Genomic DNA, 22,587 nt, shown 5'->3' with positions numbered 1-22,587 from the left:
TAATTGGTCGGACTGGTACAGAAAGCAAAGAAGCATAGTTCCCAAATGATATTGAGTTCAGATAAACGCGTTTCTCGGCTGTTCTGTGTCGTTGTTACACACAGAACGCACTGTTCCACAAATAAAACATTATAAAAAGATGATATACACTATTCATTGAGGGATAATTCGTTTAAAATCACATCTTTGACTTTAGATGGGACCACTTTGTAAGTAGGACCACATGTGACGTCATGTCCTGTTATCATCAGACGACAAACGCTTGGTGCAAAATCGTTCACGAAAGTCGTTAACTTTTCTGTGGATTTCCCTGGACCTGCGTATTTATTAACCTTTAAGGGACACTCCGGGGTTTCCTCTTAAGGTAAACAACGCATCGTTTTGGTTTTGAAAGTAAATTGCCTGTAATGGTAGTTGTTGTCCATAGTGGGCTGGGGCTAGCACTTCATGACATTCCTGACATGTTGCCCTGTCAGTCTCATACTGCTGTGAATTTTGCGCATTATTAGAATGCCTTTTAATATGTCTTTTAAAAAATGTCAGTCGCGATTTTGAGGTTGTTCTGTTAAGGTAGTAAACACAGCAATAGAAAGGGCACTAGCTTTAGCCTCTAAACATTGAGTATTATGAGGAGTGTGTCTTACAATGACGTCTCAGAAAGTGTGACTGGAGATTTTTCATTTGTCTACATATGGGGGGAGGAGGCTACTACTTAGTGCACTACTTAATTTGCTCACTGTCACTAACGGTTCGCGATGTTAAGAAAAGAAGCTCTCAAAACCGGTGGCAGATGGACACTCCCAACTGAGATCGCTCCCGGACGTGTAGTCCCAGGTGTTTCTATCACTCCCGGACGTGTAGTCTCACCCGATTATCGTATTATCATACACTACCACATACAAGCAATTTAGGATTAGGTTTAGGGTTAGGGTTAGGGTTAGGTTTAGGAACAAAAAACTAACATCAAAAAGATAACTAGCTCGGAGCTCCGTTATATTGCGGTGGGATCGATAGTCTGGCTAGTGGGAGCGAGCCGACAGGGGAGCGTCCTGCGTTGGGAGCGACAATCAGGGAATCATCAAAACGATTCTCCGACCCATGGGGTGCATCCCAATATGTGACCTTGCCTCCTCCACTTGTGCTTGTCTCCTCGTCCCGCCTCCTGGCCCCTCCTCCGTGGAGAAAACGATAAAGTTTCCCAGCTGTCAGCCTCGCCACAACAACTTTTGAGGGACTGTTTTTCACCCACCATCCCAATTGCAAATGAGAAAAAGACTTTACAATTGAGCTTTTGCAAGATATTGAAATATAATGCTGTTGTTAGTGATGTCATCATGACGAGAAGCAAGTGGAGGAGGCAAGTGGAGGAGGCAAGGTCACATATTGGGATGCACCCATGATGAGCCAGTGCAGTGCCACACCCACACGGCCTACCTAACTTACGTTCTTACCCACCACCAGCCCACCATATGCGGGTCAAAGACGGAGAGCAGCCCGCCATGGAAGAGGGCGTACCTGCAGATGCCGTGGGCAGAAGAATAGCGTGCGATGGGGAGATTGCCACCGTCCTCTTCGTTGGCATGGTGCCTCCGACAAAAGGTTCATTGCTGTTGTACTGATTGAATGATATTGCAATATGTTTTTACATTAGTTTAAGTGTAGCCTATGCTGTTTTTTTTATTATACATTCATGAACATTTCAGCTTCATAAATCCTGTCTTGAAGTTTAATTGTGATCAGTAGATTCTGAGCTGATAGGATGAAAGTTGTGGCAGTGCTTCCACTTTTGACTTCTTAGCTTACTTAATGCAATAATATTGTCTATGTCTCCCATGTGTGAGGATAATAAATTCAATTCCTTTGGATGACCAGTGCAAGCCAACAATGTGACAATAACTGCTGACTGTGATTTTACTTTCTGACACATGCTGGTATTTTGCACTTGTGTCCTATAGAATGCTGATTTAGTTTAGGGATACGTATTGAAGGTTCTGCCGAATACCGAATCCACTGCTTAAGATTTAGCCAGGGTACTTGCCAGTGATTTGTTTATTGTTTTATGTGTATATTCTTGTGTTTTTGATGGCTTTACTTTTTTATTTTATTTCATTGTTCTTTTTTTTTATTTAAATGTTTAATATTCTGTCAGGGACTACAGATGCAAACTAGCCTGAGGCTGACTCTGGTACAATGCATGAAATGGCAATGTTTATGTTTTAATTGTACATGGTCCCAATAAATTGAATTGAATATCACAGGTCTGTGGCTTGGGGTGGAGTGGGACAATCCAGAACGAGGCAAACATGATGGATGCCATGAGGGAGTCCGTTACTTTACCTGCAGGTAAACTGTTCATTTCCATTTTCATGTTAAATTCTACATCAGGTCACGTGCAGCCCTTCTCCTCACTCACTGTGAGATAAACACAATATAATTTTGTGCCAGCATTACTCTACATAAGTATTTTGTAAAGTAAAGCAAAATAAAGTAAAGTCAGTTCTTCAAAAAACTAAACATGTTGTCCCGGTTGTTTATCAAAGAAATCATGTTAAAATGTCATGGTTTAACAAATCTTCTGGCATTAAATACACAAGACAATGTTATTTATCTTTTTGTAGCGTCTCTCGTAGTTGAAATGCGTGGCCATGTGGCCCTCTAATGGTGGCGATGAAAAATGTTGCCCCTTTATCAAGAAAGTTGCCCATCCCTGTTCTACATGGAAGTGACGGTGGAAGGATGAGAGACCTGTGATATTATTGTTATTAAACTTTGATTTTTCTTTTGCACCCACTCTCTTCTTAAGCATGTCTGTTGTAGCCTGTGTTTGTTGTCCTTTTCAAGGTAATCTGAATGTGGGTTTTTGCTTTAGTGATTTTGACTTCCACTTGCTTGAATGTCCTCTTTGTGAGTCAATTTAGTTAAAAGTGTCTGCCAAACGTAATGTAATATTCACAATATGATATTCCTTTATTTCAGTTGCCAGGGATGGCCTAAACTCGCTAAATAGAGTGTAGTGGAAAGTGCGCACATCCAGCAAAAAAGCAGAAGATCTATGATCGAAACGTTGCTCCTAATAAATTAAGTCTTTTGCAAGCAGTGTGCAGATCCTTTCCCGCTCCTACTAAACTCGCTAAATCTAATATGTGATCGTGTTTGGTGAAATCAAGCAAAATGACTGATTTTGCAAATCTTAAGAATCACTTAAACAGACAGTTCGGCATGAGATGTGAATTCCTGTCTTTCTGTCTCATTTTTTACACACAGTCACCCTACAGGGGGGTCGTTTGTTCGTCCGAAGAAGGCCAGCTTCGGTGTGGACTACGTGACTGCATTAAAGCTTCGCTACGAGAGGGAGAGGGAGGGTACCGAACCCGTCATCAAGGGTATAGCAGTCGACTATAGGTATCAGAAGCTTTCCAACAAACAGAAGTAAGCATTAAAACTGTGGGATGAACCTGTCCTGGGTGTTCTGCCCTACAAAGCAAAAGGGCAATACTTGCATTGCTGTTGAAAATGAGTTAAGATTTTAATGATACTTATATCAAAATATGAAGGTAAATTACATGATTGATCTGCGAAGAAAATTGTAATATAAAGTAATGAAACTGCTACATGTCAATAATGTACAAGTCATTGTACTCCTCCGGTCAGCTCTGCGTAGTTGCTGCCTTTTTGCTTTGTAGGGCTGTATTCTTGCATGATTTGGTCTTAAACTGATGCAAAAAATGTGGTGGGGCAATATATTAAAGTGACATTTCCTGAAGTATACTGTTTCCCACCTCTCCTCGAGTTAAACCCGTATTGCCATATTGCAGAGGTGTACGATATGAAGTACTGTAAAAGTAGTGCATATTCTGATGGTGTAGCTACCTCATTAGATGCAGTGGAATAACTAGTGTATAAACTATGCAAGTTAAAAAAAAAAAAAGTTTAAAATACTACCAAATTTACATTCACACCAAACCCTCCCATCCACTCCCCCTCGCTAACTTAACAACCTGCCTAAATGAAATTAGTAATTGGATGACCCAAAATTTTCTTAAACTTAATCAAAACAAAACCGAAGCCATCATCATCGCCACTCCATCATTACTTAAAAAGATAAACCTTTCTCAGTTCTCTATCCCTGACTATTTTACCTCCACTTCCTCTGAAGTAAGAAATCTGGGCGTCATCATCGACTCTTCGCTCTCCTTTGAATCCCATATCAAACACCTCACCAAAACAGCATTTTTCCACCTTAAAACCATCTCCAGACTCCGCCCTTCTCTTACCCCTACCTCTGCTGAGACCCTCATCCACGCTTTCGTAACCTCCAGATTAGATTATTGCAATGCCCTACTCACTGGTCTCCCTACTAAATTGATTAACCGTCTACAATACATTCAGAACTCAGCAGCTAGATTACTCACACACACCAGACCCTGGCATCACATTACCCCTATCCTCTATCAATTACACTGGCTTCCTATCCATTCACGTATCCATTTCAAAATTCTCCTCCTTGTATACAAGGCCCAGCACAACCTTGCACCCTCCTACATCACAAGTCTCCTCACCCCATACAATCCCACCCGCACACTACGCTCCACTGACTCACTCCTCCTTACAGTTCCCTCCACACACCTGCGCACCATGGGCGACAGGGCATTTAGTGTTGTTGGCCCCAAACTTTGGAATTCACTCCCACTGTCTCTTCGTCAGTGTTCCACACTATCTACTTTTAAATCTAAGCTTAAGACACACCTTTTCATTTCTGCTTTTCCACTTCAGTGACAGGCACTTCCACTTTATTTTAATCATCAGTTTATTTTTAATTTTACATACTATTATTTTTTTTTTCCCTCATTTTATTTTATTTTCAAATGCATTCTACTTCTTTTTCTTACTTGAAAACATTTATCTTTATTGTACTTTTATTTCTATTTTATTTTTGCATTTTAATTACTCTCCTATTGTTAATTCACTGAAGCTTTGTTTTACTTTCCCTACTGTTATGTATTTGTTTTGATTGTAAAGTGTCCTTGGGTATCTTGAAAGGCGCTCAAAAATAAAATGTATTATTATTATTATTATTATTATTAGTGTTGTAACTACACGAGTACTTTTTACTTTGTGCACCTGAGGCCATGGTGGTTGTGTGAGCTGTGGTTATGTCTGTATGTTTTAACCCATTTTGTCCTGCAGCGACATACTTGCTGCATTCAGGTTTTTGAGATTTGAGCTGTTTTATTAAAAATGAGGATTAGTTGGAGCTGAATGAACACATTCTAATGCAAAAGGACAGTTCTAGGCTTTTAAATATAACTCATTTCATGTTTGTATGTGCTTCGGAGGCTGAGATATTTAGGATTCAATAGGCAGACGGCACCCTTTCCCAAAAAACTTTAGGACAAAATGGGTTAATTGCTATTGTGAAAGAGCTACTTTTTTGGCAAAAACTAATTTAGTCACTCTAAATCTCGACAGGGCGGAAAATCTCAGAGAAGTGGCCTTGCGGCGCTGTGAGGTCTGGGGTGCCACACCTGGGGATGACATCAAGAACACCACACCAGGTAAGATGGGTCACTGGCTGTAATATGTAGTGTATTGTAATCATACCGCAATGATTAAATAACATAGCATTTCTGTGTCTGACATTGTGGCCATTGATTTTGATATTTGCCATTTAATCAAGGGTGTATACGCTTGTTACATGGCTGTAGTGTACTGTAATCATACAGCTATGATTAAATAGCATAGCGTTCCTGTTTCTGAACATTGAGGCCATTGCATGTACTGTTTGCCATTTAATCAAGGGTGTATAAGCTTGTTACCAGCCCAAGGGAGTTGGGCCAGGTATTGCAGTGGCCCTCAGTATTCCAAGAACATGGCTAAGTAGTAAACCTGTGGGGAACTCCAAGAAGGTGGCTTAGAAAGTAAGCAGGGTTAAGTTTACCTTGAGGTATTGGTAAATCATGCAATCATAGAGCCTGCAGGTCTCGTTATCTGAACTGAGCGACACCTGTGGGCTATTCCAGTGTTTCTCAACAGGGGTGCGTTACTTGTGTTACTTTTCTAAGCTTGTGTGGTATTGGATGCGATGCCATGTTACGGCTTGTTGGTTTGGGGTGCCTTGAAATTTTTCATGAATTGAAAGGGTGCCTTGCCCAAGAAAGGTTGAGAAACACTGGGCTATTCTATTAACGTAGCCATGTTTATCACTTAGCCAGCTTCTTGGAATACCCCCGCGGGTTGGGTAACCTCAGGGTAGTGGTTAATTATCAAATAGAGGAGCCTGGAGTGTTCATTTTCTTACATACATGATGTGTATCTATTAGCAAGTTTATCATATAGGCTAACTATAGGTTTATCACTTACCGGTAGTCATGTTATATGAATATTCCCTGGCCCACTTTCTGTTTGTCTATTTTGTTTGATTTTTTGTCTTTGTGTTTTTGTGTTTGTGTCCTCCCGTTCCCGTGATGTCTGGGGTTGTGCCAAACACGCATCGCTGCATGCGTCATGTCAGTCATGTTAGCCAGGGGGCAGGTTGCTGTCTTTCACTCTCTCTTATGCCTCTTTTCCACTGCCAGTTTTCTGGTAGGCCTACAGCTCGACACAGCGCGACTCGGCCGCCAATTTTTGCTCTTCGATTGAGCTGTGTCGTGCCCTATCGAAAAGCAAAAAGTGGCGGCCGAGTCGCACTGTGTCGAGCTGTAGGCCTATCAGAAAAAAAGGTAGTGGAAAAGAGGCATTAGTGTGATTTTTGTTGCTTATGTTTATTGTTGTTGTCAGCTTATGTTTTGTTTGTTTGTTTGCTTTCCTCCGTGTAGATGTGGAGTTCCTGGACCTTTCCCATAACCTGCTGTGGTCCTGGGAGCCACTGGCCGCCATCACAGAGCAGCTGCCAGAGCTGACAGGACTGCATCTGGGGTTAGTCCATTTCTTTGGCTCATATTCCTGTATAAAAAGAAGACAATCCGCACACTTCAGGTCTATTTTTGTGCAAAGAAACTTTACTTGACTTGCAAGCTTTCGGTCCTTAGACCTTCATCAGGCAGAGTCTCTGCCTGATGAAGGTCTAAGGACCGAAATCTTGCAAGTCAAGTAAAAAATAGACCTGAAGTGTGCGGATTGTCTTCTTTTTATACAGAAATTTCTACTGAATCCTGCACCTTCTAAACAGATGAGCGGAGGCCTATCACAACTTTTGTCTCATATTTGAAAGCCCATTGAGAAACTCCAGTGAAAGTCCACCTGGGTCATTTCACGTGAAATCAGACACTTTGGGACCCGACCGACCCGGATTTCAATCATACTTGGTGTGCCTTTTTAGTAGCAAGGTAGCACCCCAGAACTGCATTGGTTTGAATCTGACATGAATATTATAGGGAGAAACAGACTAGGAAAGGTTCACATGTGAGGGTAGGACACTATACATTCAGCCTTGATTATATCAGTCAGTGTTAGTCACAAAAAGCTGTCTGTGGTGTTGTTTGAAGGCTCTTTTCTGGCTCTACAAATTACACAATCAGCTTGGAATACAACAACCCTCAGAATATGAATTATGATAAATTGAAAATTTTTAAATTGAATATCTAAAAAACTCATATTTTAAAATGGTCAGTTCCTTGTCTTAACGCAGCCTGCAATGTCATGAACAACACTTGAAATGCTGGTGTTCGGTTCTTAGTATGGTTGAAATCCGGGTCGGTCGGGTCCCAAAATGTCTGATTTCACGTGAAATGACCCATCTGGGAAACTCCAACTCCCATTGTCATTGTGAGGCAGCACTCCGAGCACTCCGCAGCACACTTGTGTCAGTGCACAGACATTTAGTGCATAGTGTACACAGTGCACTGAGGTCTTCAGTGTGTTTGAATTGTCAACGTGAGCACCCCACGGCCCACGCACTGAGACATGCCTGAAGTGCACAAGTACGCCATTTGAGACGCAACAAATCTGTTGGTCATTTATTTATTTGTTTGTTTGGACAAATACAAACGTCAACCCATTCACCCTTTATTATGTATTTGCCACTCATCCACATCATTCATTTCACTGATGTCTAACTTAGGCCGGGTGCAACATCCCATGCATATTAACGTTATACTGTATGCATAAGATCATTATAGTACATCAAAGTCACATTTCTTCACAACAAAACATCCTCCTTATATATTTGTATTCATGTCTCTTAGGGGTGTAAATAATAATAAAAATTTCTCGATATATTGCGATATAATCTGACGATTGAATCGTATTGTGGAGCATTCTTAAAGGTTTAAAAAAGGTACTGCAACTATGCTGCTCATTGAAACTGGGCTGCCTATTGCCAAATTTGATCTTTTCATGAAAGTTTACTAAGTAATAAGCCATTATTTTCTAGTATGGCCCAAGTAGCGTAATTTTTGCAGCTAAAAATAGCTATTTCTGGAAATTCAAAATGGCGGACCATGGAGAAGATCCCCCTTTTCATGTATGAAAAGTGCATTTTTCCCAGTCATAATGAATACTTAGAATTTGATGGTGGTGGTGGTAAGTATTCATGAAAAAGGTAACATTAGTAAATGGGTAGCTTGAATTCATGAAATTAACAACTAAAAATCTTACACAGTGTACCTTTTAAGTATTGAAAATCGAATCGCTGGCCCCTGCCCAATGCCCTAGCTCCATAACATACAGGTAATGGAAGTGGAAAAGTCATTGGAAAAAAGTCGAGTCAAATCGTATTGTATTGTATCGTGGGGCATTCTTAAGTATCGAAAATAATCAAATCGCATCGCATCGAATAATAAGATATCGATATTGAATCGTATCTTCATGGAGACTGTGTTTACACCCCTAATGTCTCTGATGTCTCCCTAACCCTTCCCCATCTCCTCCCCTGACTGTATGCAGGTACAACAGGCTGAGCGTTCCCTCCGACCCTTCATCTCTGAGGCACGCCTTCGCCAACCTCAAGGTCCTGATCCTGCAAGGCTGTGGCCTCACCTGGCCCCAGGTAATACCACAATCTAACACTGTGCTGTCCGGTTCTCGATTCTGATTGGCTTATAGCTGTGGTCAATCGAGCGTAAACCTACACCTTTCAAATGAAGATTCTATGCGTGTCCAAGTTAGACCCAGCGCATCTACGTCAGTAAAGAGAATATGTTGCAGTTGGGGTAGGAAGTCTGCAAGAAGAGCACATCTTTGCACCATCTGTGGTTGGGGTATCAGTGTGATTGCAAAGACATTTCATTCCTGCGGTGTTTATCACCCCTTGCTGAGTTTTTGTAGCGAAGTGTACTTTCTGGCAGTGCCACGCACGCACGCCAAGTAGCGTTGCCGGGGTAACCACAATCACTTCCTCAACTTGTCAACTCGTCACGCATGAAATGAATTGTCATTAAAGCGTTTTTAAAGAAATTTGGTCAGTGATTAAGTGTGACAGTGATAAGTGATCAGCAATAAGCCACTTGAGTCCGTGGATTACGCTCTATATATAACGGGCAAGGGGACGTTTACGGCACTCCGCTTGCTTCGCGTCGTGCCCAACTCCCCTTGGCCGTTATCAATCGAGCGTAACCCACGGCGTAACGCACCCTCGTGGCTTATTGCTTCATTTAATCACGGGTTCAGCCTACTAGGAAAATGCATATTTTTACGGTGATCGTCCGAGTTTGTGTTTGTGTGTCTGTTCGTTCGTGGTTAATGGTGTCATGTCTTCCCCTACCTGTGTGCAGGTGCTGCAGTGTGCTGGCATGTGGCCCCAGGTGGAAGAGCTCTACCTCGAACGCAACAACATCACTCAACTGCAGCGGTAAGGTGGATTAGAGTGCTGGGTTACATGTACTGTATACGGGTCATTTAAAGGGACACTGTGTGAGATTTTTAGTTGTTTATTTCCAGAATTCATGATGCCCATTCACTAATGTTACATTTTTCATGAATACTTACCACCAGCATCAAATTCTAAGTATTCATTATGACTGGAAAAATTGCACTTTGCATACATGAAAAGGGGGATCTTCTCCATGGTCTGCCATTTTGAATTTCCAAAAATAGCCATTTTTAGCTGCAAAAATGACTGTACTTGGACCATACTAGAAAATATTTGTTGAATACTTAGTAAACTTTCATGTAAAGATCAAATTTGGCAATAGGCAGCCCAGTTTCACATCGCAGCATACTTTTTGACCATTTCCAGCACAGTGTCCCTTTAAATGCAGATATTTTTTTATCCGTTTACGTGTTAAAACGACATGTGGATTAAAATGGAAACTCAACCTTAAGCCGCTTGATTGGGATATTTTTTTAAATGCATGAGTTTTGAAATGCACATTCTAAAGCTCGGTTTAGGTGTAAGTGAGAGGCTAAAACCAATGAGTTTTCAAAAATATCCATGTACGTGTAAACAGCGTGTTAGGGGGCCTACGTAGTCGATGCATCCTAATGCATACACAGCCACAAAGCACATCCTGAAGTTTTGATGCATGACCCACATTGCATGTTTTGTTTGTGGGGGGAAATAGTTGTGTCACTGTGCAGACGTGCATTAACTTGCGCTGCGCACATTGACTATGCAACGCCCCATCCATGATGTCCCCTTTTTTTGTTTTCTTCTGACCACCGGTTGTGATCACGCTATGCCACTTGTCACCTTAGGGTGCACGCACCTTTCTGCCAGGTAGCCTATCTGTAGGTCATGTGATGTAAGTCAACTCAGACCATTGTTCTCATTGCCTGAGGAAGATCCCTCTGTTGGATCGAAACTTTGCCGTATGTTTAAATGAAATAAAGTATATTTGGAGTTAATACACAGTGTGCAGACCGCTTCATCACACTACCTACTACCTTTTGTCTGGCACCTGGACAACTACCTGTGGATGTGCGCACCCTACCTCCAAACCCTTTTTTCATTCCCACAGGCCTGTTGATGTTCTCCAATCCTTGACCACGCTGGACCTCACCAACAACCCCATCGCTTCAGAAACACTCCCAGAAATCAGCGCTCTGTCTGGGTAAGCAAGCGCCTTAGGATTTGGTGAAGAATTTAAGTGAGTCAGTCCACCTCCTCTACCCTTGCCCACACTAAAAACAGGGTTCCCACTGGTGCTTGAATTCCTTGAAAATGCTTGAATTTCAATTAAGTGATTTCAAGGTTGTGAAAATGCTTGATTTTTTGGTGAAGTGCTTGAAAATGCTTGATATTTGTGTCAAGTCAAACTCAGTGGGCCAAATAATAGAAATGCATTGTTCAGGTACATCAAAAATCTGAGGAAGTGAGATGTCAGATGGGATTTGCCATTCGACACCCTAAAATTGATTAGAATGTAGGAAATTGCATCTCAAAAACACAACATTTTCTGGGGGAGGACCCCCACACCCCCTTCCTGTTCCTATTCCTATTAAAGGTGCTGGAAAACTGAAAATTGGGTGCTTGAAGGTGCTTGAAAAGTGCTTGACTTCGTTCATGAAAAAGGTGTGGGAACCCTGTAAAAAGTGAAATTTGTGCAGCTGACAAGAGCTCGTTGACATGCGTATCAGCATTGCCTCTTTGGCAATCAACACCTGTTTTTCAGTGTTCTGTCTAACATCGTAGTTATCCCTGTTTACAGGCTGAAGACTCTTGTTCTTGCCGACACTGGTCTGTCGACTATAGAGTTCAACGACGTCCCAGCAGGTAAACTTGCCTCTTAACCCATTGATGCCTAAAGCACCTGCAAAAAACGCCTGCTGGATGCCTAAGCCCTTGTTGGGAGAGTTGCCCTCAGCCTATAAAAACCTGAATACCATCGCCTCTGATGCACATAAACATAAAATAAGTTGCATTTAAAATCCTAGGACCCCCATCTTGCATTAGAGATTATTCATTCAGCTGTAACATACCAACATTTTTATTGAAAAATCTCAAGAGCCTGAATGAAGCGTATATGCCTATGATTTGTTTGAAGCTCTCTGCCCAAGTTTGATATGAGACTCCTGTATGAACATGGCAAGATGCAAATGGCCCTTTTACAGTAGCACCGGTAGAGCCGTTCAGACGTTCCATCGGAGGATGACGCCCCATTGGGTGACGCCCCAGTAACATGCATTCTTAAAGGGGTATGCCACTATTTTTAATTTTTTTTAGCATTGTAGCNTGCTACACGGATCCATTGACTTTCACTAGCTTAGCGACATATTCCGTCTTTTAACTTGTCTTAAAGCAAGACAATGCTTAACATGAAATATAAGACACTTTACCACCTTTATAAACCAAGGCCAACGATTTTAACTGTATTAAGCCCCAAAATAGTGGCATACCCCTTTAAGGTGATGGTACACAGGGCAACTTTTTGAGCAATCTGTCTGGGCAACAATGCTACAAACTATTGTTTAGACAGTTTATCATATAATATTTGTATCAGGAGGACTTGGATTAGCAGCAGACAACATTTTTTTAAACATTCCATCAGAAAATGAATAGCCAATGTTGATGTTGCCTGGCAACATTGCTCAAAAAGTTGCCCTGTGTATCATTACCTTCACTGTGCAGTATATTTGCATACTTAGTGCAAGCTTCTTTAATGTTGCTCAGGTTCCAAGACGGCGATGTTCCCCGCCCTGCAGAATCTGGCACTCAGGGACAACAACATCACTGAGGTAAATTTAATTTGGTATTGAAAATAATAATAACCATTATTAGTAATATTGATCATTCATAATACACAGTTGTTGTTGTTTTGTTGTTGTTGTCGTTGTCATCATCATCACCATTATCATAATTATCATTACAGTGATGATGCATTATCATCTTACATCAATACATTAACTTTGCACTCTCTTTCTCTCTCTCTCTCTCTCTCTCTCTCTCTCTCTCTCTCTCTCTCTCTCTCTCTCTCTCTCTCTCTCTCTCTTTCTCTCTCTCTTTCTCTCTCTCTCTCTCTCTCTCTCTCTCTCTCTCTCTCTCTCTCTCTCTCTCTCTCTCTCTCTCTCTCCCCCCTCTCCTCCTCTCTCCCCTTCTCTCTCTCTCTCTCTCCTCAGTGGCGTGTGTTGAATGAGTTGGAGAAGCTGGCTAGCCTGGAGCACCTGATGGTGCAGAGGAACCCCCTGATTGAGTCTGGCGAGAGGAACCCTGAGACCGCCTGGCAGATCACCATCGCACGCATAGGCCAGCTACACACACTCAACAGTAGACAGGTAGGCTGGTGTGTGCGTACGTGCGTGCGTACATGCGTACGTGCGTACTTAGGCACATGCTTGACACAGCAGTGATTGATGTTCATGACATTTTTAAAATATATTTTTAGGGGGTTTTGTGCCTTTATTGACAGGAAAGCGAAGATTTATGACAGGAAATGAGTGGAGAGAGAGATGGGGCAGGGTTGGGACATGACCCAGGCTGGACTCTAACCCGGGTCCCCATGGGCATGCAAGCCCTAATGTGGGGGGCTTAGCGCGCTGTGCCACAGCACCCCCACTATGTTCATGACATTTGTAATGTCATAGTTATGACAATGTCTTGTCAGTCTTATGAAGGGGGGTGCCAATTACAGGGACTTAATGAGATTCTTAAAGGAGCATGCCACTATTTTGGGGCTTAACACTAGAACTAACACAGAGGGGTCAATTGACCTTTTTACCTAAAAGACCCACAAGAGGGTCATTTGACCCTTTGGACCCCCTGCGGACACTCCTTTTGTTGTGGAAATGTGGCTGTTAGCAGCTCACAGCTGTCACTTGAGTCACAGTCACATTAGATATTCTGCCTTCAAGCAAGCCAAGAAGGTTTTCAGTGAACATTTGTAGGCTATGTTTGCAGTTTTTAGTTACAAACATATATTTAATTTGGCTTCAGAAAACACAACGTTGCCATCCAGGCCATTGCTCTAAGCATCCGACAACAGAATAGTAGCAATTTGCGCGCTCTCTGCATACAACCAATGAGAGTGAATTACGATATATCCCACAAGTCCAGCTCACCATGTTTTAAAAAAATAAAATACACAAACATATCTATATTGCTATTTCAAACATATTTGTGTGGATAATGGTTGCCATCATTGACCTAAAGAAATATAGTAATTAAATATAGGCTACCTTGCTACTTTGCTGTTGTTATAATTTAAATGAACCACCGTCATGTTGTAGTCTACCCTGCTGGTCTATAATAGCGTCCGATGGCTATGGCGTAATGCCGTCAATGAAACATCTGATGACAGTTTCTAATCGCGTAAAAATCCCCGCGTTTCGATGGAAGTGCATTAGATTATTCGAGTACTTGCAGGCCCGGGCCCGTCAGCCAAGGAAGGGGCGAACTCGGGCCCCCTCACAGGCCTGGGGGGGCCCGGGCCCGGGGGCAGTTGTCTATCCCCCCCTATAGGCCCGCCCCTATATCCTTCTAGCGCTAGAAGTCTCTCAAAAAGAGATGAATAAAGTAAAACAAAAACAATCATGTAGATGGGTCATATAGTCACAGCAATGCTGCTCAATATGTTCTTCACACAGTCAATACGACCCACTGTGGTTCCAATCCTAGAGTGCACGCATATGCAGATTTTTTGGGGTAGTTTTTGATACAAAGAGAACAGGCACATAATGTTGATTATGTTCTGTTCCTGTTCAGCAAAATGCTTTGGTCATACACTGTATTGTAAAGCTGGATTCCAAATGTAAAGAGGAGGATACTGACACCCTCAGAATTGGAAACCCAGTCTGCACAGTGTTGGCTACTTATACGTTACAAAATGATAAACAATGAATAATTGACTTACCTGCACATACTGGTGCTACAGCTCTTACTCTGCCAGTATTCCTATCAACTGATACTCTGTATATTTGTTTCATAGCGATTCGTTTCTGGATTGGATTGGTCAAATCTTAGTCACCTGCAATGTGGAACTCTCCTCATTTGTTATATACTAACCTGATTATCATAATTTTGATATGACATCTTCCAAAACGTTCCAAAATATTTTATCCCAATTCCCTAACACTATCTTGAAAATTGAGCAGACTATTCTGCATATGATGACTTATATGAAGAAAATGTGCTGACATGTTTTCAGGACAACCATTACACTGAGAATCAACCAATTGGGATAGATCAGCAAGGTACATTCATTTGAAAATTGTACTAAATGTAAGCTGATTGTGTTAACTGTAGGATACTTGTACATAGCCATTTGCAAGGATGTAGTAAATGATTGAGACATGTACAAAAGCATTTGAAATTTGATGAAAGCAATGATAAATGCCATTCTGTTGTGAAGAACTGCAAATTAGTTTTGGGATTTGTCCATGTTCTGAGAATGACATCTCAGTTTCAAGAAATGAGCCAAACCAATGGAGAAAAACTGTAACACACTGTCCGCCAAACTGTGCTATCTGTCTTTGCTGCTGATATCTTCATGCAAGTTGCTATTTACCTGTGGTGATTTTGGAGGCTGACAGCCCTTGGGAAGAAGCTATCTGTCCACTGTAAGGTGTGAACCCCTCACCCCACACACGGCCCCCAACAGCCTCATTACCATAACAAAATGAGTGATTAGTGTATTCGGTAAAAGCCGCTGGGTCAAATGACCCCTCTCTGGTACTTTTAGGTAGGCAGAAAAATCCTGGTAGTTCTAGTGTTAATACAATTAAAATCGTTGGCCAGGGTTTATAAAGGTGGTAAAGTGTCTTATTGTTCATGTAAGCCATTGTCTTGCTTTAAGACAAGTTAAAAGAGGGAGCATGTCGCTAAGCTAGTGAAAGTCAATGGATCCGTGTAGCATGCTACAATGCTACACGGATCCATTGACTTTCACTAGCTTAGCGACATAATCCCTCTTTTAACATGTCTTAAAGCAGGACAACGCTTAACATGAAAAATAAGACACTTTACCACCTTTATAACCCCCAGCCAACGATTTTAACTGTATTAAGCTCCAAAATAGTGGCATACCCCTTTAAGCCTTTTACTGCCGTGACGCGATAATGAATTAAAAAGCCTGTTGTGTGTTATAGTGTTTAAGACCCTCAGTAACACCACAGGAATGTTGTATAATGTAGCTAAGATTTTTCAGCAAACAGTGAGTGAGTCGGATCTGCATGAAAATAATTAAACTGGTAATCTTTAAGGAGAATTTTGGCAGTTTTCTACATACATTTAGAGAACTGCCGGAATTCTTTAACTGTTTTGTGATGTTATGTTTTACGCATATGTCCGTCTCTCTTACTGCGTGTTTGAATGTCAGATTGACCCTGTGGAGAGGAGGGGTGCGGAGCGGGACTACCTCAAGATGTTTGGCAAGCAGTGGCTGGAGTCCGGCGGGCACTGGGACCCAGAGAAGAACAACCCCGGGGCTGCCTTCCTCGCAGAGCACCCGCGCTACCTAGCTCTAATACAGAGTGAGTGATGGAGTGATTTGTGTGTGTGCCAGGCCGTGCCCTCCTAGTGACGCAAGAGCTCCAGCGTTGCTGCCAGTCAGGTCAAGAGTCAATGCAAGTGCTTTCTGAGTTCCTGCAAATAAGGGAACTCCTCCCACTTTGTTGGGAAGCAAACAATCATTAGCAAACCAAGGGAGGCCATTTGGGAAATGCTGTTTGGGAAATGTTAATTGTTATGTTCTTGGTCAGACCAAGTCGCGAAGAGATTTGAAAGTCGATGATAATCAGGCTAGGTGTGGAGGGCACTGGGACCCAGAGAAGAACAACCCCGGGGCTGCCTTCCTCGCAAAGCACCCGTGCTACCTAGCTCTAATACAGAGTGAGTGATGGAGTGATGGAGTGATTTGTGTGTGTGTGTGTGTGTGTGTCTGTGTCTGTGTCTGTGTCTGTGTCTGTGTCTGTGTGTGTGTGTCTGTGTGTGTGTGTCTGTGTGTGTGTGTGTGTGTGTGTGTGGGGAGAGCAGAGCACCCGCGCTACCTAGCTCTAATACAGAGTGAGTGATGGAGTGATTTGTGTGTGTGTGTGTGTGTGTGTGTGTGTGTGTGTGTGTGTGTGTGTGTGTGTGTGTGTGTGTGTGTGTGTCTGTGTGTCTGTGTGTCTGTGTGTGTGTGTGTGTATGTGTGTGTGTGTGTGTGTGTGTGTGTGTGTGTGTGTGTGTGGGGAGAGCAGAGCACCCGTGCTACCTAGCTCTAATACAGAGTGAGTGATGTGCTGACTCTCAAATGGTGCACTTGTGCACCTCAGTGTTCATGGTTTCAGTGCGTAGTTCAGTGCCGAGTTTGTTAGCTTGCAGAGTGATTGACAGCTGTCGTGTTTGTGTTACCCATTAGAGCCTGGAGCGCCAGACAATAGGAAACTGCATGAGGTGTTAATAAAGAAAGAAGGAAAAAAAGAAAGAAAGAACTTCAGATATACATGGGTTCTAATATCTTGTTTTCTCCTGGCTGCGCAACACTAGCTGCGCACAACTCAACCTCTGATTGTTGGAAACCGCTGACAGTCAAATAATTAGCTCAAGTGGTTGGCTACCAGTGTCTTGCCCCTCCTCACAACATTGTGTTTATAAACACGGGGAACCCATGTATTGGACTAGATAGGATGAAGGTTGATTGACAGCTGTCGTGTTTGTGTCACTCAATAGAACATGGAGCCCCAGACGAGGGGGAACTGGTCACCAAGAAACCCTTCGCTCTCAAGAACCAACTCCTGAGTAAGACGCGCACACACACACACACACACACACGCACACACACACACACACACACACACATAACCACGCACGCACATGCACATGCAGAATTGTCTCTCAGAATTGCAATTCTTTTCTGTAATGAGTAAGGGCAGTAAAAGGACAAAATTATAAATCAATCTTCTGCAGTAATCGCCTGAAATACGATTGGCTAATCAATTAATTTTATCACTCTGCCTCAATCTGGTGTGTAGCTGATTCAAGTTGGCTGCCATGCTGTGCATCGGCCAACATGGGTACCACATACAGCAGTGGTTCTTAACCTTTTTTTCTTAACGCACCCCCTTACCTGTGCCCAAGACACGCAGCGCACCCCCTACCCAAACTTCTACATGTGTATATGCACTAAAAAGTTATTTAAGTGATTACCGGTAATTACAATGATTCTTGCATGAGACCTTAATCAATGCCTTAATGACTTTACATGGGGACTTATACATCTTTTAATTAGGTTTTGACTTGGCCTAATTATAATGTTCACTATCAGAATTTTGGTCACAACCTCAACACAAACAAAATTCCGCGCACCACCTGAAGTCTCTTGCGCACCCCCAGGGGGTGCCCGCACCCCAGGTTAAGAACCACTGACATACAGAACTAGAAAAGCACTCAGAAAGAGCACCTCTGCCCTCTGGTGGACAGAAACGCACACACACCTCAAACAAACAAACAAACAAATAAACAAACGTACACAAAATCCGACAATCACATAACCTCCTTGGCGGAGGTAATAATGAATGATGACTTTTTTGTGTGATGTTTTTGTTGCAGACCTGACGTTCACCTGTCCCGATGACACTGACAGGAAGCCTATTCCGAAGAAACTACCATGTAACTATGACTGCAATTTCTATATCAATGAAATGATTTTTGCTATCGATCAAGAAATGGCAGATGGTGATTGATAGTGCAATATTAAGAAGTAGCAATAATACGATTGATAGTGCAAATTTAAGAGGGAAAGTATCTAATTTGTTGCATCCTGTGTGCGTGTGTCTGTTTTGTGGTCTGCAGGCTCTATGGAGCTTCAGAAGGTGAAAGGTTTGCTGCACAGGCTCCTGAAGCTGCCAGGGGTGGACCTACACCTCAGCTACACTGGCACACGGGTAAGCCATGCGGGACACTAACGCTAGCACATACACGTGTATTTGGCAAGGGACACTAAAGGCGAGTACTGTACAAGCGATGTGATGTGGGCGGATCCGGAGTTGAAAATATTTTATCTTCCAGCGAGGCGAGTAAGAGAGTAACCAATTGGAAGGCAGAGTTTGGTATTTCTCGCCTATTCATTGGCAGTTAAAGCTGCTGGAACTTTCAGCGAACGTTCCATGAAAGAGAGGCGAGTAGGTGAGCAAGCGAGAAGATGGTAAATAGCAGCGATGTGTGTGTACGGCCCTTTATGTTAGGGACACATGGAAGTGAATTTGGCAAGGCGAAGCGAACTTCGCCATTCATTCCTATGAGGGAGGTGAAGACAAGCGAACAGGAGCAAAGCTAAATTATTCGACCAAGTTTAATATTGTGCAAATTAGGAGCGAATTACGCCAATCAAATCAACAACACAAAGGTTTCATTCGATTTGCTTCGCCACGATGACCTGATGACGGTTAAGATGTCAGAATGGAACACTGAATTTCACCTCTCTTCACTTCGCTCGTTTTGCCTGCATGTGTCCCTAGCGTAAGGGCCTCCACACACTGGGTCCAACATTCGATTACTGTCTTTGTGAATATGTCTTGGTGAAGTTAAGTAATAATAATCATCAAACCTTCATGTTCACCATCCACTTTCACTTTATGTACTACCTCAATTGCGTTCTGGGTAAATTAGAATGTACAATGACATTTTTATAACCGCACCACAGTGTACTGTATGTCTGACGTCAAAATGTACTGTGAATAAGTGCTCTCTCTCTCTCTCTCTCTCTCTCTCTCTCTCTCTCTCTCTCTCTCTCTCTCTCTCTCTCTCTCTCTCTCTCTCTAACACACACACACACACACTCTCTATCTCTCTCTCTCTCTCTCTCTCTCTCTCTCTCTCTCTCACACACACACACACACTCACGCTCTCTCTGTCTCTCTCTCTCTCTCACACACACACACACACACTCTCTCTATCTCCATCTCTCTCACACACACACACTGTCGCCCACTCGCTCTCTCTCTCTCCCCCCCCTCCTCTCTCCATCTCTCTCTCTCTCTCTCTCTCTCTCTCTCTCCTCCCCCCTCTCTCTCTCTCTCCCTCTCTTTCTCTCTCTCTCTCTCTCTCTCTCTCTCTCTCTCTCTCTCTCTCTCCCCCCCTCTCTCTCTCTCATCTGTACTAGATGGAAGGTGCTGAAGTAGAGATGGATAATGACCTGAAGGAGCTTCAGTTTTACTCCATAGAGGACGGAGACAGCATACTGGTGCGCTGGTCGTGACAGCCATGATACACACACACACACACACACACACACACACACACACACACACACACACACACACACACACACACACACACACAAAGATGGCCTTAATATGCGAGGCCCAAAGCATCTCCACAGTCCTTTCAATCCTGGAGAACTGGAAGAGGACTGTCAGAAAGAAAGAAATTACGGACCAAGGAGAAAGCGAACAATCACAGTGACTTCACAGCAGACTACCATCTTTTCCTTCAAGTCTTAACAAATGTTCTATGTTTGCTTGCCTTCTTGTCAATTAGTTACTGCTAATAGAATCACACTCACACTGCTGAAAGTAAGCAAATACTAGTCTCATAGCACTGGGTACATTCTAGGGCTGCACAATATATCGAAAATGTATCGAAATCGCGATATCAAGAGTGGCGATATGCATATCGTGAAAATGACTTAATTATCGCAAACAAGTAAAACATTTATGTGCAGTCCAATCACCAGCTGAATATCAGCTAACGCGGAAGAAGCCTGCCATGACCACAGCCACGCCCCCCACACAGACCGAGAAATCAGTGACAAGAAAAAAACTCGGCTATATTTCTAAATATCGTTTAAATATCGTTATCGAGGTATTGCATGCTGTTATAGAGTATCGATTTTTTTTCTGATATCGTGCAGCCCTAGTGCATTCCCAGCTAATTAAAGAAAAAAGGTTTTACGATTCCATGAGGTGTTTTCCTGATAAAGCACGTCACCCTGGAAACGTGCTCTGTGTCATTGCTTGAAAGAAAAGCTTGTCATTGATCGCTTGGAGATGGTCTGTGCTGTGTCTTTCGTTATCCACGTCTGGATGGCTGCAATGGAGTATTATCTGCTTTGAAGCTCAAATGAACATTGATTTGGCATTGCCTGCGTCAATCTGTTGGCAAATCGTTTGGGTGTATTTGGATTTCACAGACATGGAGAAATACGTTCTGAAAAGGAAGGTATTTTGATGTTGTTGTTTTTTTAATGTCCTCTCATGTCTTTGATTTTAAATAAATATATGAAGCACTATCACATGTTTCAGCTGTATTATTTACCCTAGTGCAGGGGTGGCCAACCTTTCTGGGCCTGAGGGCTACCAAGGGCTACCCATGTGCTACCTGTTTGCGATGTCTTGACATCGTTCGCAAATTGCACCATGATTGAATGATAATTTGCATATAAGTTATAATAGTACAGCGGATTGGTGAATTGATCATGCACTTTTGAGTAAAAGCATGAAAATTGGTACACATATACTTCATCCTATGCTCATTAATATTAGCGTTGGAGGCGTCGCGAAAAATTAAGAATTTTCAAGATGGCCGCCAAATCCAATATGGCCAACCCATATTAACGAAACTACCTGACACTTTGTAGTAAAGGCCTGAAAATTGGTACACATGTCCTTCTTAATATGCTGATCAATGTTATCGTTGGAGGCGCCGCGAAAAATGCTGTATTTTCAAGATGGCCGCCAAATCCAATATGGCCAACCCATATTAGTGAAACCATCATGTACTGCGTCATAAATGCCTGAAATGTTGTAAATATATACTTCATGATGATGTACCTATTAATGTTAGAAATGGAATTGTTGCGTGAAACCAAAATTGAAATGTTCAAAATGGCCACCAAATCAAATATGGCCGACCCATTTGCAGTAACAGGAATTGTATAGCAGATGAGTGAATCCACTATGCACGTTGTAGTAAAAACATGAAAATTGTTACACATTTCCTTCTTTTTGAGCTGATCAATATTAGATGTGGAATCATTGTGAAAAATACACAATTTTCAAAATGACCCCCAAATCCAATATGGCCAAACCATATTAACTACCGGGCACGTTGTGGTAAAAGCATGATAATTGGTACAGTTACATCTTTATGTGCAGATTAATATTAGGAATGGAGGTTTGAAAAAAATATCTGAATTTTCAAGATGGCTGCCAAATCAAACATGTCTGACCCATTTTAGTGAAACCACCATGCACTTTGTAGCAGGAGCATGCAATCAGCACACATATTTATTGATATGTATAATAATCTAGAAGGGTTCATGTGAGAAAGTGTGTGCACGCACACAGACACAGACACAGACACACACACACACACACACACACACACACACACACACACACACACACACACACACACACACAATATTTTAGTCACATTTTCAATGGATTTGAGTCATATATCGTTGAAATAAACGTGCACAACCATCACTCAAGTACTGTAGGTAACAAAACAAAATCTTGTCCCCCCTCAACATGGGGGTTAAATCAAATCTTATCAACTTCCCCTTGCATATGATGTATAGTTTGCGTACCTTGAACTACAAATACAGAAATGGGGGTTCACCATAAGCCAAATCTTGCACACCATTATTATAGCCAAAAAACAAATCCTAATACTGTAAAAGTAAACCGTCAAAGTTCATGTGTATTTTTTAATTAGGCATTATTGGCAGATTGATTGATGTTGGCCATAGGATATGCCACAGCCTGGGGAATCCCATGCTGCTTTGCACAATC

General features: G+C 42.3%; 1 protein-coding gene across 1 annotated transcript; it reads left to right on the top strand.

Annotated features, from left to right (window-relative positions):
* The first annotated feature begins 236 nt into the window (after positions 1-236).
* On the top strand, positions 237-21,080 carry tbce (tubulin folding cofactor E). Its single transcript, XM_063197965.1, has 17 exons — positions 237-364; positions 1,462-1,599; positions 2,259-2,343; positions 3,265-3,429; positions 5,470-5,555; positions 6,816-6,915; positions 8,884-8,986; positions 9,711-9,787; positions 10,896-10,988; positions 11,586-11,650; positions 12,548-12,612; positions 12,994-13,149; positions 16,188-16,341; positions 17,522-17,590; positions 18,401-18,460; positions 18,644-18,735; positions 19,953-21,080. Exons 2-17 carry the CDS (start codon positions 1,470-1,472, stop codon positions 20,046-20,048), a joined length of 1,596 nt encoding a protein of 531 aa, XP_063054035.1. The 5' UTR covers positions 237-364; positions 1,462-1,469; the 3' UTR covers positions 20,049-21,080.
* Positions 21,081-22,587: the final 1,507 nt, after the last annotated feature.

The sequence above is a fragment of the Engraulis encrasicolus genome, chromosome 1, assembly GCF_034702125.1.
Source record: "Engraulis encrasicolus isolate BLACKSEA-1 chromosome 1, IST_EnEncr_1.0, whole genome shotgun sequence".
Lineage (NCBI taxonomy): Eukaryota > Metazoa > Chordata > Actinopteri > Clupeiformes > Engraulidae > Engraulis > Engraulis encrasicolus.
The sequence above is the reverse complement of the archived record's forward strand: the minus strand, read 5'-3'. Positions and strand labels throughout refer to the sequence as shown.